Raw genomic sequence first — 18,025 nt, forward strand, 5'->3', positions numbered from 1 at the left:
TTGGGAGTCTGGCAACAGAAGTCAGCTATGGGAGCGGATCCGCCAGCTCCGGCCAGGCTGGAGTTCCAGAGCCCTGGCCGGAGGGGGCAAATTCAACCCGTCGATCGGACATCTAATCACGGAAATCCCGATGAGGTCCAGATTGGCCGCCTCACCCTGCCTAGGCGCCACATTTTCAGGGGGACTTCTGGGGGGGGGAGGGATTTCAAGTGTGCTCCAGTAATTCTGTCCGGATTAAAGGAGGAGCTGGACCATCAGTTCAGGAAAATCGGTGGTGGACCTGAATAACAGTAAAGGTGCTGTGAATGAACTCCAAACACCAATTCGACCTGTCCTGATTTGAAGAAGTCAGTGTACCACCTTGCTGCGTATTTAACGATATGGCCAATAATTCTCATTGCAATAATGACCTATTTGTATTTCTAAATACTTTGTGTCTTTGATTTGTTTTTCATACAGCTCTTTAGGCAATGTAGAAATCACTAGGGAAAGTTGTTCACTGTTTATTATGTACTGAAATTTGTATAAACCAGTATGACCACAGTGATTAACAAGAATGATACCTGAACTAAGTTAGAACTGAGAGGCGTTCCTCAACAACCCCCATCCCAACGTCACACACACACACACACACACACACACACACACACACACACTAGGAGCTATTATTAAAGGTAAGACATCAAGGTGGTCAAGCAAATTCAACATGGTTTTGTGATAGGGGGAAATTATTATTGAATTCTTTGAAGTTATGTGCTGTCGATACACGGGAACCAGTGATATGCTAAACTCAGATTTCCAGAATGTAGTTGAAAGTAAAAGCTCATTGTGTAAGAGTTAACAGTGAAATAAATACAAAAATAATGTTAGAAAGCTCAGTAAAGTCAGACAGCATCTGTGGGATTGTAAAGAGAACCAGTTAACCAGTTTCAGATCTGGGCCCTTCACCAAGACTGAAAATGAGACACAAGTCAGTCTAGGTAGCAGAGTCTGGGGAGGACAACTGGTGGAACAAAGGGGAATTCTCAAATAGGGAAAATATGTAGGAAAGAACTGCAGATGCTGGTTTAAATCGAAGGTAGACACAAAATGCCGGAGTAATTCTGAAGAAGGGTTTCAACCCGAAACGTCACCCATTCCTTCTCTCCAGAGTTGCTGCCTGTCCGGCTGAGTTACTCCAGCATTTTGTGTCTACCAAGGGAAAATATGTGTGTGTTTAGGGGAGATAAGCTCTGCTGTCTGTGTACTGTGTTGTTAACCTTGTAATGTCTGCATAATCTGTATAATACTCAGCAGACCAGACTATAAACAAGAAAGAAAAATTGAAAAAAAATGATGGCAAGCAAACTTAGCCAATCTTGATTTAAATACAAAGAAAGAGCGAGTTTTCTAAAGTTGGAGAATTTGATACTGAGTCCTGTAGGCTTCAACATGCCCAGCCAAAAAATTAGATGTTGTTCTTTGAGCTTGCATTGGGCCTTGTTTTAACAGTAAAGGAGAGCAGGCGATCATAGATAGATGTACAGGTTTATAAGTTAATTGGCTTGGTAAAATTGTAAATTGTTCCTGGTTGTGTGTAGAATAGTGTTAGTGTGCGCGGATCACAGATTGGTGCGGACTCGGTGGGGCGAAGGTCCTGTTTCCGTGCTGTATCTCTAAACTAAACATAGACAGAAGTCAGAGTAGAGCAGTGAATTAAACTGGCAGGCAACTGAAAGTTCAGGGTTACTCCTTGGGACTGAGTGCAGATGCTCCAAAAAGTAATTTCTCCCCAACCCATCAACAATCTGTTTAATTTCTCCAATGTTGACGAGGCCACATTTTGAATGCCGAATGCAGTATCAGATAGCGACAAGTACAGGTGAACCAATCACAAAATGCTGAATTTACTCAGCAGGTCAGGCAGCATCTAGGAGAGAGGGAATGGGTGACGTTTCGGGTCGAGACCCTTCTTCAGACAGGGAACAGTGTTAGCGCCATTCTTGTTCACCCTGTACACTGCAGACTTCAGGCACAGCTCCGCAGACTCCTATCTGCAGAAGTTCTCTGATGACTCTGCCATCGTCGACCTCATCACGGGCGACGAGGACAGGGCGTACAGAGAACTGATCAAAGAGTTTGTGGATTGGTGCCAGCGGAACTACCTCCGGATCAACGCGGGGAAAACCAGGGAGATGGTGGTAGATTTCCGCAGGCGCAGCCAGGTCCCCCCGACACCGGTGAACATCCAGGCAATGGACATCGAGAGGGTGCATTCTTATAAGTACCTGGGGGTCTACCTCAACAATAAACTGGACTGGACTGAAAACACCGATGCGCTATACAGAAAGGGCCAGAGCAGACTTTATCTGCTAAGGAGACTCGGGTCCTTTGGAGTGCAGGGGGCACTCCTAAGGACCTTCTACAACACAGTGGTGGCATCGGCCATTTTCTATGGAGTGGTCTGCTGGAGCAGCAGCATCTCAGCGGCGGAAGGGAAGAGACTCGACAAGCTGGTCAGGAAGGCCAGCTCTGTCCTGGGTTGCCCCCTCGACTCAGCGCAGGTGGTGGGAGAGAGGAGGTTGATGGCGAAACTAACATCGCTGTTGGACAACGACCCCCACCCCATGCAGGACACTTTCACTGCACTGAGTAGCTCCTTCAGTGACAGACTCCTTCACCCCAAGTGCGTGAAGGAGAGATATAGGAGGTCCTTCCTTCCCGCTGCTGTGAGACTGCACAACCAGCACTGCTCCCAGCAGATGAGTCAACAATAACAGCTAAGAACACACAGAAAGTTGATGACAATTTATGTATCTTTTATTTATAATGAATGATCTCTTGCTCTCTTGCTATCCACTTTGCTGCTGTAACACTGTAAATTTCCCAGGTGTGGGACGAATAAAGGAATATATTATTATTATATTATTATTATATCTTAGTGCTGTAAACTAGATCTATTACATGGCAGGTGTTGGGAAATGCTCAAATGCTATATTAGGGATGTGGTAACGGCATTTAAAAAAACCATTATTGAATAGGTCAGTGGGGTTTTATGTGAGGTGCATTAGGATTGATAAGCAATACGTTTTGAGAATGTAATGGGCAGACAGATAAGGAGGAACTAGTGGATGTATTATATCTGAATTGTCAGAATATATTAGTAAGGTCTCACACCAAAAGTGGTTACACAAAAATTGTTCACAAGATTGAAAGTGATGTTTTGCCACGAATCGAGGAGCTGATCAAACATTTAAAACACTGAATAAATAGGATGAAGTTTGTCAAGTTTGTGGCTGAATTTGATGAATGCAGCAAGGAGCCTGGGCCACCTATAGTCTATAAATGAACGGACAGAGTATCTTGTTTGCAAATTTGATGGGGAAGTAAATTTTGTAAAGAATGCAAAGAAAGTATAGAGATGACGATTTAAACGAGAAAGGAAAGTGATGATGGATGTTGTAAAATATTGGGAAATGTCAGATTAATAATTTCAATAGGAAGAATGGAAAAACATTTTTTTTAACATTTGGGTGTGCTGATATGCAAAATGTGAAAGTTAACATGAAAATAGATCAGGCAGTTCAGAAATGCATGTCAAAGGAAGGACGCAATTAATTAATTCCTGCTGTGTGTGTTCAATCTTAGAAAAGCATGGTACTGCGGCTGCTTTATAAATAAGACTAGACCAAGTGGACCAGTTGGGCCCAAACCTCTCCTGCATTGGTGCAGCACCCTCTCCTCCCCCCCCTCCCCTCTGCCCCCTCCCCCTCCCCCACTCCCTCCCCCCTTCCCCTCCTGTCCCCCTTCCCCTCTCCATCCCCCTCGACCCCCCTTATCCCCCCCCCTCCCTCCCTGGGAGATAGATTTAAACTTTAAAATGTGAATAACTTAAAAAATATAACACCGATTTCAATGAAACTTCTTCCATTAGTACCAAAGGGACGACGGCGAGTAAGGTGGGCCTAAAATTGTCACGCTATCGTGTACCGTTTTGGCTGTAGATCAGGAACGAACAAACAAACAAATTAGAGTTTTAGTATGTAGATGTGAAGTGTGTAATATTTTCAATGGCTTGACCATATGGATTCTGTTGTCTTTAACTGGAGAGCCAGAATTAAAGAGTACATCTTATTTTTTAATTCTCCAACACCAGCGGATGTGGATATTCGGTTTCCAAAGATAAGATTAATGAACTGTAGGAGATTTAAGGAATCAAGGGATTATGGAGATGGGTTATAAAGTATAGTTGAGTTCACAAATTGGCAAGACATTAAATAGTGACTAAGCCAGAGGTGCTGTCAGTTCCCATGTTTAGCTTCTTTTTCCGAGCACAACCAAGGCTGCCTCCTTCACCATCTACCATCACTCCACCTATTACCAATGTGTTCACTGATCTGCACTTGCTCCTGGTTAGTCAACATCTTGACTTAAAATTTTTCCCATTAGCCTTCCTGGCCTCATCCACATCCTTCCCTCCCCTTGCCCAACAGCCCTCCAGGATCTCTATGCTCCTCGATTTCTGGCTCCTTACACACGTCCAATTTAAATCACTCTACCACTGGCAGCAATGCCCAGGGGGAAACGAGGCTTTAAATTGTAAATCTATTAACTGCTGTGCAGTCTTGTGAAAGCATACGTTTCCAGGAATCCACACATTCAATGAAAGAATCAGAAATTCTGTGATGGTGCAATTCCCAAAAGAGCAAATTTAACCATTTGTTTTCAATTTTTTGTGGAATATTTTGGCCTTTATATAATGTCTTTTGGGACCCATTAAAGAATTTCTGTCCTGTAAGGATCTTGCCAGGCTATCAACAAGGATCACCATGGCAATAAATCAAAGTTGTTTTTGTATCTTCTTGCTCTTCTGCTCCATTAGGTGGAAGGAAAGAAGAGCAGCTAGTTCTCTCAGCTCATAAAACAGCTAGCTCGCATTTATCCAATGCCTTTTAACTATCCTAATAAGAAATTTACAAACGATTTGTAACAGAAATGGTAGCAAACCACATTTTGCACTCAGCTGTATGAGGAGAGACTAAAATAAGGTCAAAAGTTTTAAAAAGCATTTAAAACAAGATTTAGGGTGCAAATGTCAAATGTGTTCAGTGGCTGCTGCTCGTTTGGATCAACGGACATTTTTGACCATGTGTTGTACTGATGAAACAGTGTAAGTATAGATCAACTCTTTTCTGATCCAAACAAGCTGTTGCCTATAATCGTGGTATCAAATGAAGCAGATTATATTATTGGCACTGATGAGAAAGTGTGTCCTGATGACAGGGCCTGCCATTTGTATCATGACTTAAGCTGCAGATGCTTATTAAGATAGACTTAAATGAATGCAGAATTTTCAGCTGATGAGGTAACAGAGGCCAGAGAGAAATTTGAACTGACCATCATGAACCTTGAACTGATAGTTGCCAATTTTAAATTTGGTTTATTATTGAATCAGGTGTTTTTGTTCATCAGTATTATTGGAATAGATGGGTAGAGGGCTGGTGAAGTGATGCTGTCATTGAATGTGTGGAATCTTGTGTGTTCTGGAGTGAGGTAAAGAGAGCAAGTGAGGGTAGTAAATAGAGAGCTAACAATAGACCCTTGGGAACCTTGGATGTTGCAGTGTAGTACTGGATAATGAAGCCTTTGCAGGTGAATCTTTGGCTATAATAGATAGATAACAATGGAACTGGACGTTAAAGGGGGCACGGACTGGATGTTTAGTCATGTCATAGGCTGCGGACCGATCATGGAGGACGATTAATGTCAGATTTTCCATCCATTTATGTAATACCTGCTGAGGTTGTGAAAAGCCTTGTGTAATTGTTGGTTCTCCCTGCTGTGACACAGTCCCGTGTGACACAGTCCCGTGCCAGTGCAAGTACATTCTAAAAAGGATTTTTTAAAAATAGTTTCTGTTGTTCTTTAGCCTGAACTGCTAGTTTATTTTTGCCTCTGTACTCCACAATTTGAGATTTGCAATAGAAAAAATCACATGTGGTTAAAGTGCACATTGTCCGATTTTATTAAAGGACATTTTTATACTATTTGGTTTCACCATGTAGAAATTACAGCTGCGTTTATACATAGTTCTACCATTTCAGGGCACCATAATGTTTGGGACACATGGCTTCCCAGGCATTTGTAATTGCTCAGGTGTGTTTAATTGCCTCCTTAATGCAGGTATAAGAGAGCTCTCGGCACCCACTCTTTCCTCCAGTCTTTCCATCACCTTTGGAAACTTTTATTGCTGTTTATCAACATTAGGACCAAAGTTGTGCCAATGAAAGTCAAAGAAGCCATTATGAGACTGAGAAACAAGAATAAAACTGTTAGAGACATCAGCCAAACCTTAGGCTTACCAAAATCAACTGTTTGGAACATCATTAAGAAGAAGGAGAGCACTGGTGAGCTTATTAATCGCAAAGGGACTGGCAGACCAAGGAAGAGCTCCACAGCTGATGACAGAAGAATTCTCTCTGTCATAAAGAAAAGTCCCCAAACACCTGTCCGACAGATCAGAAACACTCTTCAGGAATCAGGTGTTGATTTGTCAATGATCACTGTCCGCAGAAGACTTCATGAACAGAAATACAGAGGCTACACTGCAAGATGCAGAAAACTGGTTAGCTGCAAAAATAGGATGGCCAGATTACAGTTTGCCAAGAAGTACTTAAAAGAGCAACCACAATTCTGGAAAAAGGTCTTGTGGACAGATGAGACGAAGATTAACATATTAGAGTGATGGCAAGAGCAAAGTATGGAGGAGAGAAGGAACTGCCCAAGATCCAAAGCATACCACCTCATCTGTGAAACACGGTGGTGGGGGTGTTATGGCCTGGGCATGTATGGCTGCTGAAGGTACTGGCTCACTTATCTTCATTGATGATACAATTGCTGATGGTAGTAGCATAATGAATTCTAAGGGAAAAGACACATCCTATCTGCTCCAGTTCAACAAATGCCTCAAAACTCATTGGCCAGTGGTTCATTCTAGAGCAAGACAATGATCCCAAACATACTGCAAAAACAACAAAGGAGTTTTTCAAAGCTAAAAAATGGTAAATTCTTGAGTAGTCAAGTCAATCACCCGATCTGAACCCAGTTGAGCATGCCTTTTATATGCTGAAGGGAAAACTGAAGGGGACTAGCCCCCAAAACAAGCATAAGCTAAAGATGGCTGCAATACAGGCCTGCCAGAGCATCACCAGAGAAGACACCCAGCAACTGGTGATGTCCATGAAAAGTATATATGCAACAAAATACAAAACATGACTACTTTCATTTACATGACATTGCTGTGTCCCAAACATTATGGTGCCCTGAAATGAAACACTGCTGTAATTTCTACATGGTGAAACCAAAATAAGCCAAATTTATTAAAATCTGACAATGTGCACTTTAACCACGTGTGATTTTTTTTCTATTACAAATCTCAAATTGTGGAGTACAGAGGTAAATAAATAAATGATGGCTCTTTGTCCCAAACATTATGGAGGGCACTGTACTTAATCGCTTTGTGACACGACTTTGATCATTGAATTGGAAATGAGCAGACAAAATAGTTGTTATTTTTTCAGTGGCTGCCGCTCAATTGATCAAAGGAAATTTTTGAACGTGTTGGATTGGCCTACCAGTGTAAATATAGATCAACCTTTTGTATGATTCAAACAACCTATTGCCTAGAAACGTGGCACCAAATGAAGCAGATTATATTTTTGGCACCGAGGAGAAAGTGTGAGTCCATATATTGTAACATTCTCAATTCAAACAATTCATCCATTTGATTATGAATTTGGTTAAATGCAAGATTCCAATCAAGTACTGAAATTACTTTGACATTTTGTGGCTGACACATGAGGGACAAAGCATATAAGGAGCCACACAATGCACTGACAAAGGTTATCATTCTGAGATTTATTATCTCCATTAACCTTGGTCCTTCTTCTTTCTTGCCTCTGAATCAGAAGGATAAGTTAATCTCTTATATTTGGTGTGAAGTACACGGTCCAGATAGGCATTCACTGAATCACAGATGGGATTTGCATTGTCAGGGGTTTTTCCTTTTGAGTGAGGTTAAATTCTTGCATGTTCAGGCAAAGGTAAGAGATTTTGTAGCTAGACACAAAATGCTGGAGTAACTCAGCGGGTCAGGCAGCATCTCTGGAGAGAAGGAATGGTTGACTTTTCTGGTCGAGACCCTTCAGGCTGATGTCAGGGGTGGGGGCGGGACAAAGTTTTGTAGCTGTTTGATAACGCACAAGGGATTTTTCTCTACCAAGGGTAATATATATCCCTCAACCAACATCAGCTTCTTCAGTTATGGGCAGCACTGGTGATGCCACATCTGGAGTACTGTGCACTGTATTTAGTAAAGGATGTTAATGCACTGGAAGTAATTTGGAGGTTTACTAAACTGGTATGGGAATGGTGAGGAAAAATGGGAAAAGCTAGGTTTATATCCAGCTAGGTCTGTAAAGTTCACAAGAGTGAGCGGTGACTTGACTGATAGGATCTTGAGTTGTCTTAAGGGTGAATTTATCGAGAATGTTTCCTCACTGGGAGATTATGGAACTAGGGCTCACTCTTCAAAAATAAAGGATCAATCATTTAAGACAGATGAGGTAAAATATTTTCTCTGAGACTAATGAGTATTTGGACACTCATTTCGAAGGGCAACAAAGGCAGTGTTTTTGAATATTTTTAAGGCAGAGTTGATTTAATAAGCATGGGAATGCAATGTAGAAGAGATCCTAGAGTTAAGGTTACAGTCAGATAAGCTATGATTGTATTAAATGGTGGAACAGGCGTGACTTATTCCTGCCCCCTAATTTGAATGTTCGTTAGAAAATTAAATTGCTCAGCTGTTAACATTGTGCTGCACTGAAATATTCACTGCACCTCAAAATAATTTATTGACATTAAGCTTGCGCAGTAGTGCAGCTTGTAGAGTTGCAGCCCTATAGCACCAGAGACCCGGGTTCAATCATGACCTAGGGTGCTGTTTGTGGAGTTTGCACGTTATCCTATGACCGCATGGGTTTCCTCCGGGTGCTCCGGTTTCTTTCCACAGTCCAAAGACGTGCGGGTTTGTAGGTTAATTGGCCTCTGTAAATTACCCTTGGTATGTAGAAATTGCCAGCAAAAGTGGAATAACATAGAGCTAGTATGAAAGGATGATCGATGGTAGGCGTGAACTGGGTGGGCCGAAGGGCCTGTTTCCATTATGTACCTTTTATCTAAACCAGGGATCTCCAAACTATGGTCCGTGGGCCACATCTGGCCCACCACGAGATTATATCCGGCCCGCAGCAAACTCTTAGGCGGCGGGGACTGGAGGCAGAAGCTGCCGGTGAAGGTTCAGCAGCAAGCGGATCGCCACTGATCCAGAGCCGGGACAAGGCGAGAGATCGCAGCGCATCAAACTCCAGGAAACTTCCTTGGGAAGGGAGCAGTGGGTGAGAGCGGGAGTGCGGGGGGGAGGAGGGAGCCAGAAGGTCCGGTGAAGGAGCGCCGCGGCCGCTCACCCCGTGGATGCAGGGCTTCTGAACAACAACTACAACACTTGTGTTTGTTCCTATTTCGTTGCGTTAGAGGGAGACGGGGCCGGGGAAGAGAGTGGAGGAGCGACGCAGATCTCGCTGGCTCTGGGAGAGAGAGAGAGAGGGAGAGAGCAGACCCCGCAGTGGCGGTGCTCCTTCACCGGTCCCTCTGACACCCTCCCCCTCCCCGCGCTCCCGCTCTCACCCGCTGCTCTCTACCCCGACTCTCTCCCCCCCCCACTCTCTCCCCCCCACTCTCTTTTCCCTCCCCCACTCTCTTTCCCCCCCCCCACCCCTCTCTCCCCTCCAGTAGTGGTCACTGTATTTTTTCTGTTTTATAAATAATTGTATACCTACGGTATATACCAATATTTCAAGCTCTTTTTAACTGAATATTATTTATTTGTTGCCATATAAACCTAATGTAAAGTAACCTAATCTAACGTAGTTTAACCTTTCCTAATCTGATGTAACGTAACCTAGTCTAAACTTTTTTGAGTTCATTAAATTTATAAAACTCACAATTCTTTATTTTTTCCTGCGGCCCGCAAAAATGTGCCAAATATATAATGTGGCCCTCATGCTGAAAAGTTTGGAGGCCCCTGATCTAAACTAATGTTATAGTGATAATACAGGCAACACTGTACCAAAATATTTCATCCATAATAAATTTTAATTATCTTATTTATTTCTTTAATTTATAGGTGACTATGGAAATCAGCGGTCTCCCACTGGAGTTGTGGCGTGTGATCCTGGCATATTTGCCTCTCCCAGATCTGGGTCGTTGTTGTGTGGTGTGCAGGGCTTGGTCTGAACTGATAATCAGCTTGGATAATACTCGGTGGAGACAACTGTGCCTTGGATGCAATGAATGTAAACATCCAAACTGGCCAAATCAACCTGATGTGGAACCGCAATCTTGGCGGGAAGCTTTCAGGCAACATCATCTAGCTTCTAAAATTTGGACCAAAAATGCCCAGGACATGGAATCCTCAAACTGTTTGCATTTATTTCGGCGAAAGAAGGATAGAAAAACTATATATGTCGGGGCTACAAGCGAACATCCAAATCTCAGGAGTGCCTTAGCTGTTGCCAATATGTACGATAAGATTTTTGTTTGCCCTGGTGTATATGAAGAACAGAATGAGGTGATTTTAAAGGTCCCTGTAGAAATAATTGGACTTGGAAAGTTAGGGGATGTGGCACTCCTTATTAGCTTTGACCAACACTGTCTAACAGCACGACTGTGCAATTTGGTCCTCATGCCAGCATGGTTCACGCCTGTTGTATACAAGGTGAGTACATATTCTAAAGTGTCTGGCAGAAATGTGAGAAATTCTCAATGTAAAAAATGCCAAGTTCCATCAGGTTGATCTATTTCTTTATTGTTGCATGATACAATGGTAATGGAGTATATCCAGAAAGGAGGTAAGAAAATTCCCAGGATGCTGAACTTTGGAAAACATTGTTCCAAAACACCAGCTTTTCTTTAAGTAAGCTGTGGTTAGTTCCTCAGATGTTTCGTATAACACTTGATGGAACAATTTGGTGTGTCATGGATTAAACAAATATTTTTATTAAGAAACTTTTCACCTCATAAAATCGTGAGTTAAAAATTCAATTAACTATGGAATAGGTTGTGATGCTATTGCCAAAATATATACAGTTGTTTAATGCAATACAGTTCAATCTCCATTGACCAGTCAAACTTTACGAAGTATAGAAATGTCTCTTTATTTTTTTGAATTTTACATTTAAGTAATTTTGGGATTTAACTATTGGCAGTGAAATGCTTTCTGTTTCAAACTCTTGAATAATTTCATTGAATTTTCTTAACTTTTGACTGGCACTATCTGATGCCCTTCATTCCCTATATCAGCCATCCTGTGCCCTTGACTCTGATTTCCCAGTTTATCTGTCTGGCTTTTCCTATTGGGAGTTGGTTGGAGATGGGCAATTCTATTTACAAAGATCTTTTCAGCCAGCAGACAAAACACTTGCCCCATCAGTTTGAGGTGGGTTTGTGACTATGGCTGAAAGACTGGTAAAAATTTAATTTGATCTAATAAAATGCCCAATCCTTAAATATCTTGGCAGGAGAGGTCTTTTATTTATAACTAAAGCTGAAAATGTTTGAAAAACAGCAGGTTAGTTTTGTTTCTCTTCCCATAGACATGGCCTGACCTGCTAAGTATTTCCAGCATTCTCTGCTTTTCTTTTAGATTTGCAGCATCTGCAGTTATCTTTAAAAATAATAAATTGTACTATCTTTGAGAATAGTTAATAATTACCCTTAGCTGAAAACAGATCCATTAAAGGAGGTTTAAACCTGCATCTGCAGTTCCATCCTACACATTTTCCATTAAAGGAGGATTCTGTAAATTCTAAAAGAAGGCTATCCTATCTGACCTATAACTGGTAGTTTAAAATCTATTAGAGTCATGAGTGTTTTACTGTCATATGTCCCGAAACAAAACAATAAATTTCTTACTTGCAGTAGCACAACAGACGTAAACATAGACACAAAATGCTGGAGTAACTCAACGGGTCAGGCAGCATCTCTGGAGAAAAGGAATAGGTGAATTTTTCGGTCGAACCCCGTCTTCAGAGTCAGGGGAAAGGGAAACTAGAGATATGAAATTGTTCAGAGCAATTCACAGCTGGCACCAATGATCAAGGAAAGGTGGAGTCCACAATGATCAATTGTTGGCTGTGGAAGAGATGATAACTAAGGAATATGTGGATGCAAACAGTGAAACTGGCAGGATGTCTAGGTTGGGGGAGGGGCGGAGAGAGATGGAATGCGGGTGTTACTTGAAATTCGAGAAATCAACAAGCTGGGTTGTAAGCTGCCCAAGTGAAATATGAGGTGTTGTTCCTCCAATTTGCGTGTGACCGCACTGTTGACAGTGGAGGAGGCCCAGGACAGAAAGGTCAGAATGGGAAAAGGAGTTAAAATGTTTGGCAACTGGGAGATTTCCACGTGGGCAGCTTACAACCCAGCGGTGGGAAAGTTGATAGACACAAAATGCTAGAGTAACAGCGGAACAGGCAGCATCTCTGGAGAGAAGGAATGGGTGACGTTTTGGGACAAGACCCTTCTTCAGAACGTTGATTTCTCCAATCGTAAGTAACCCCCGCATTCTTCTCTCTCCACCCATCTCCCACCCTAGATGTCCTGCCAGTTCACTGTTCGTATCCATATATCCCTTAGTTATCACCTCTTCTACAGCCAACAATGGACCATTGTGGGCTCCACCTTTCCTTGGTCAACGGTGCCAGCTTTGATTTGTTCTGAACCTTTTGATATCTCTAGTTTCTCTCTCCCCTGGCTCTCAGTCTGAAGAAAGGTTTTGACTTGAAACATCATGTATTCCTTTTCTCCAGAGATCCTGCCTGACCCGCTGAGTTACTCTAGCATTTTGTGTCTGTCTTCGTTGTAAACCAGCATCTGCAGTTCCTTCCACACAGATATGTAAACATAGTACTCTGTAAACACCATAATAAACAGCAAAATAAAGTTCAGTGTATATGTGCAAAGACAAAAACAATGCCCCCAAGTCTATGTAGTTCCGACCTTATATGGAGCCTGTTGATTGTTGATTGTTGGGAAGACGCTGCTCCTGAACCTGGATGCTACAGTTTTCAGGTTCCTATACCTGGATGCTACAGTTTTCAGGTTCCTATAAACTGTATATCTCTCTGCATTATCTTTTCTTTTGCTGAACCACATCCATTTCCCCCCAACAGAGATTTTACGTTCTGGTTTTAACTGCAGTTTAGGTAGGCCTCACTTATGAGCCAGGTTATGGTTTGCTTCAAATTCTGAAGGATGAAATCAAGTTGGTTCACAGCAAATTTTGTTGTTTGCTTCTTGATAATCAGTAAAAAAATTATGAATAGTTACAGGTCTTCACTGTTTGGTATGAAGCAATTGCACCCTGAATATTCAGTAACGTAAAACACTAATAGCATTTTAACTTGATACTGGATACAAATTGTAAAGCTAACTTAATGCATCAGCTTACTTTCATGATATTTAGCTGAACTTCAGCGTGTGGGTAATATATTGGGGGGGTTTTCATGCAGTTACCCAAATACTCAAGGTTATTTGGATATTTTGAGGATATAACTTGCTTTTCTTTCAAAGTTGTTCCTGAATGTTATTTTCAAGACTGGGATTGATTACATTTTTAGATATGCATCAAAGGGAGTTACGATATTAGATCATTGATATGTTTAATGTTGGAAAAGGCTTGAATGGTCTATGGTCCTATTACAACCACTATGTCTAATTAAAAGAAGGATGCGTCAATGGCATGGTCTTAACTCACATAGCCTGAATTAATAATATGCCATATTGTGCAAAAGTAGTCTTGCATGTTTTTATTGATCAGTACGGGTGTCGGGGGTTATGGGAAGAAGGCAGGAGAATGGGGTTGAGTGGGAAAGATAATTCTGCTCTTACAACTTATGAACTTATCTGTGAAGGCAAAGGGTACAAGTTAATATTTCAGGTCCAGACCCAACATCTTGTCTGAGGGGAAATTAATATTCAAGAATAAACTATTTTGAAAATTTTAAACAAATAAAAGTAAGGCTTCTGCTCCTGCGAACTATCTGTAAAGTGCGTGGGTCAGAAATGGACAATTTTCCCCCAAACCATATGTGTAGATATTACAATCTGAAGTAACGACTTAAAAGGCAAAATACCGTGCAATGCATTGGTAATGAATTTGTTTGATGTATAGTGTTAATGATTATTAATTAATTGACTGAATTTTACTTTTAAAATATCTTCCCTAATTGCTGAAATGGCATCGGCAAATCATATAGAAAACCCCAAGGCTTTTTATACCCACATTAAAAACAAGAGAGTAACTGGGGAGAAGATTGGACCACTTAAGGATAAAGGAGAGATGTTATGCTTGCAGTCAGATGATGCAGGAAAGACCAGAGGGTATAGCTTTAAAGTTAGAGGGGGAAAGTCTTAGTTTAAAGATACAGCATGCAAACAGGCCCTTCGGCCCACCGAGTCCACGCTGACCACGTTCACACTAGTTATCCCACTACACACTAGGGGCAATTTACAGAGGCTAATTCACCTACAAACCTGCACATCTTTGGAATGTGAAAGGAAACTGAAGCACACGGAGGAAACCCATGCGTTCATGGGGAGAATGTGCAAACTTCATAGAGACAGCATTCAAGGTCAGGATCGAAGTGAGGAGTTTGGTACTGTGAGGCAGCAGCTCTACTGCTGCACCACTGTCCCGCCTATCTTAATGAGAGGCACTGGGTAACATTTTTACACAGATTGGTAGTTGTTTGGAATGCTCTGGCAGGGGTGGAGGTGGATATGATGGTGACGTTAAGAGTATTTTGGATAGAGACATGAATATGCAGGGAATGGATCACATGCAGGCAGAGGATATTAACTTGGCATCATGTTCGGCACAGACAGTGTGGGCTGAAGCCTCTGTTTCTGAATTGTACTGTTCTATGTTCTAATTCCTAACAGGTGTTCCTGTCACATGCAGTTCACTGCTGTGATTGAGGAAATTATAAAATATAACTGAGGCTCTGTTGGTATGTGCACTGGATTTATTAGCTTAGTGGCTGTGGTGAGTTCAAATACCACCAATAAACATTGTCATTTGTGTGTGTAAGCCATGAAAATGACTATGAAAGGTGGCAGTTGGTCTACAAAACAGAAGTGGTTTCCCTTCTGGAAGGGCAGAATGTCACTCCTTTCACTTGTTAGTGTGGCTTCAGCACCTTCTAATGTGGTTAATTCAGGATAGCCAGAAATGGGCAATAATGAATGCCTTGTGTTGCCTCATCCTGAGAACAGAAAAAAAATGAGAAGAGCAACTTTAGTAATTCAATGTGAACAGATTGATAAGCACACACTCACTTTGTCATTTTTTAATCAACAGACATTTTCCGGACATATCCAGCTTGATAACTGCAACGTGGAGAATGGGCAGGTACATATCCACGCGCCGGGGACCTGCCAGGTGAAGTTTTGTACCTTCAACCAGTCCAGCATCAATTTCCAGAACGTAACCCTCAGCCTAATTGAAAACTCAGAGTTTGTCGGGAGTGAGGGTACATCAGTGAGCGTGGCAGGCTCTGGCCTGACGGACAGAAATTGGGCCTGCAAACACCTGGCTGTGGCTGCCAAATCCAAATCTGTTTTGAATTTATCAGGCCAAGCTCTTTCAAGTACTTGCAACTCCAGAAATCATTGCCAGAGTTCACTGAGCAAGTTTGGAGCATTTGAATCGAATGAGAACATGACTGGTGCACGGCAAACCTCTGGCTTCACTCCAAACTTCCAGGTGTCCCACACAAAAGATGACCATTGCAACAGAGAAGGATATGTTCTGAAAAGAAAGCCTTGTGAGGGAGAGAGAGTAACATTGGACACGGATTACAGTGACACTGAAATGAGCACAAGTAGTGAGAATGAGGATGATGAGCAATCTGTGTATAAACTTTCTTACCAATCCCACGGCCTGAGTCGCTTGTTGTCAAGGACTAATCCACTTAGACTTCAGAAGAAGGGAACTGACCTTCTGCCAATGGATTTGGAGTTAAACACTCTGCAGAAGGAATTGCAAAAGGATAAAGAGGCTCAGATTCTTGCCAGCACCCTGCAGGGCTGTTTAATTCAAAAGTGCCTTTTTCGGGATGGAAAGGGTGGTGTGTTTATTTGTAGTCAAGGGCAAGCTAGACTGGAATGCAATGTCTTCAGAAACCTCAGCTATGCTGTGCGGGGCATCCAGAATGCAAAGGTATAACTGAGGGTGAAGAGTTTAGGTGCTGCTGGGCAAGTTTGCAGTGTATAACATCATGGATACTCCTGCACATGAATCTATTAGTTTAGAAATTTAACAGCCTGGCTGATAGACTGTTGGTCTAAAGTCATTTAAAACATTTTGTCCCTTTCAGATAGGAATATAGGTACACAGAGCCTTTAAGCCTATACTGGGAAGAGATAGAATATAAGGCTGGTAAGTGTTTGTAATACAACAAAGACACACGGTTTTCTACTGGTGTTAGAACTGCAGGTAGGTAAGCAATATTATACCCCGGAGATCCAGGAGAAGATGTTGATACTTTTGACATGATGAAGCTGCATTTGCATTGATAAGTGCAAAATAAGAATGTATAAGTATCAGTTAATGATAAATTGTACACAAATAATACAAGAAACTTGGACAGTGGGGAAAAGAGAAAGCACTCTATCAACAATATGAATTAAATAACCCAATTTTAATGTTTGATGTTTAAATGTTTGAGCATGGCAGGCTACATGTTTCAAAAGAAAATCATATTGAATGCTTAACTGTGTTAATAGAGCCATGGATAAGGCCAATATAAGGGTGTGTAAATCTAAAGTAACATCTTCAAGGAAATTATACAGGGTATTTAAAAACATTTAGAAAAGTGCCACAAGGATTTAGTTGAACATTGTTAGGGAAGATCAGCTTGAGTTATGTAATGAGGGAAAACATGCGAGTGAGAGCAGTAGAGATGTAGTGGTGAATTTAACTTATTCCAATAATGAATGGAGTTACTTTAGTGCAAGAGGCTTAGATGGGGCAGAATTTGTTAAAGGCACTCAATAGTTTTTTTGAGACAATATATAGGTAGTTCTAGCAATCGATTGATTGAAAGATCTAACATGGAAACAGATTATTCGGCCCACTGAGTCCATGCTGAACATCGATCACCTGTTCATACTAATTCTATGTCATCTCACTTTCACATCCACCCCCTACACACCAGATGCCAATTAACCTGCAAACCTTCACACCTTTGGGATGTGGGAGGAAACTGGAGCACCCAGAGGAAACCTACGTGATCACAGGGAGAAAGTGTAAACTACAGACACACATAGTACCCAAGGTCAGGATCGAACCTGGATCTCAGGCATGCTGAGATAGCAGCTGCGCCACTGTGCCACCCCTTCAGGGATGGGGTGGAAATCTGAAGAATAGTCTCAGCTCGAAATGTTGTTTATCCATCTCCTCCAGAGATGCAGCCTTACGCACTGAGTTACTCCAGCACTTTGCGTTGTACAACAAGATTCCAGCATCTGCAGTGTCTCTAAGCACATAACAGATATAGGCAGCAGGAATCATACGAGTCTCTTGAGGTATATAGAGGGTTGGTGAGAACTTAGAAACAAATAAGGGGAGCAAAGAGGGGTCATGAAATATCCTTAGCAAGTTAGATTAAGGAAAATCAAGCTCATTCTGTAAATATATCAGGAGTAGGGGCATAGCCAGGGAAAAAGTGGATCGCCTTAGTAACCAAAGAGGGCAATCTATTTGTGGAGCCTGGGGATGTGGAAAAGGTAGTAAATGAATACTTCTCATTTATATTCACCAAGGAGAACATGAAACATAGTAAGATAAGAGAGGGATACATTAGTAGTCTGGAGCAGGTCAGTGTTAAGAAGGGGATGTGTTAACTTTCAAGGAACACATAAG

General features: G+C 41.8%; 1 protein-coding gene across 1 annotated transcript in view; it reads left to right on the plus strand.

Moving 5' to 3' along the window:
* fbxo10 (F-box protein 10) overlaps nt 1–18,025 on the plus strand; it is a 58,629-nt gene that overhangs the window by 1,947 nt on the left and 38,657 nt on the right. The window contains exons 2-3 of the mRNA XM_078395994.1: nt 10,226–10,816; nt 15,461–16,321. Coding sequence (XP_078252120.1) covers nt 10,232–10,816; nt 15,461–16,321 — 1,446 coding nt within the window. The 5' untranslated portion in view covers nt 10,226–10,231. The remainder of the gene's footprint in view (nt 1–10,225; nt 10,817–15,460; nt 16,322–18,025) is intronic.

This window comes from Rhinoraja longicauda, chromosome 3, assembly GCF_053455715.1.
Source record: "Rhinoraja longicauda isolate Sanriku21f chromosome 3, sRhiLon1.1, whole genome shotgun sequence".
In the NCBI taxonomy this organism is placed as follows: Eukaryota; Metazoa; Chordata; class Chondrichthyes; order Rajiformes; family Arhynchobatidae; genus Rhinoraja; species Rhinoraja longicauda.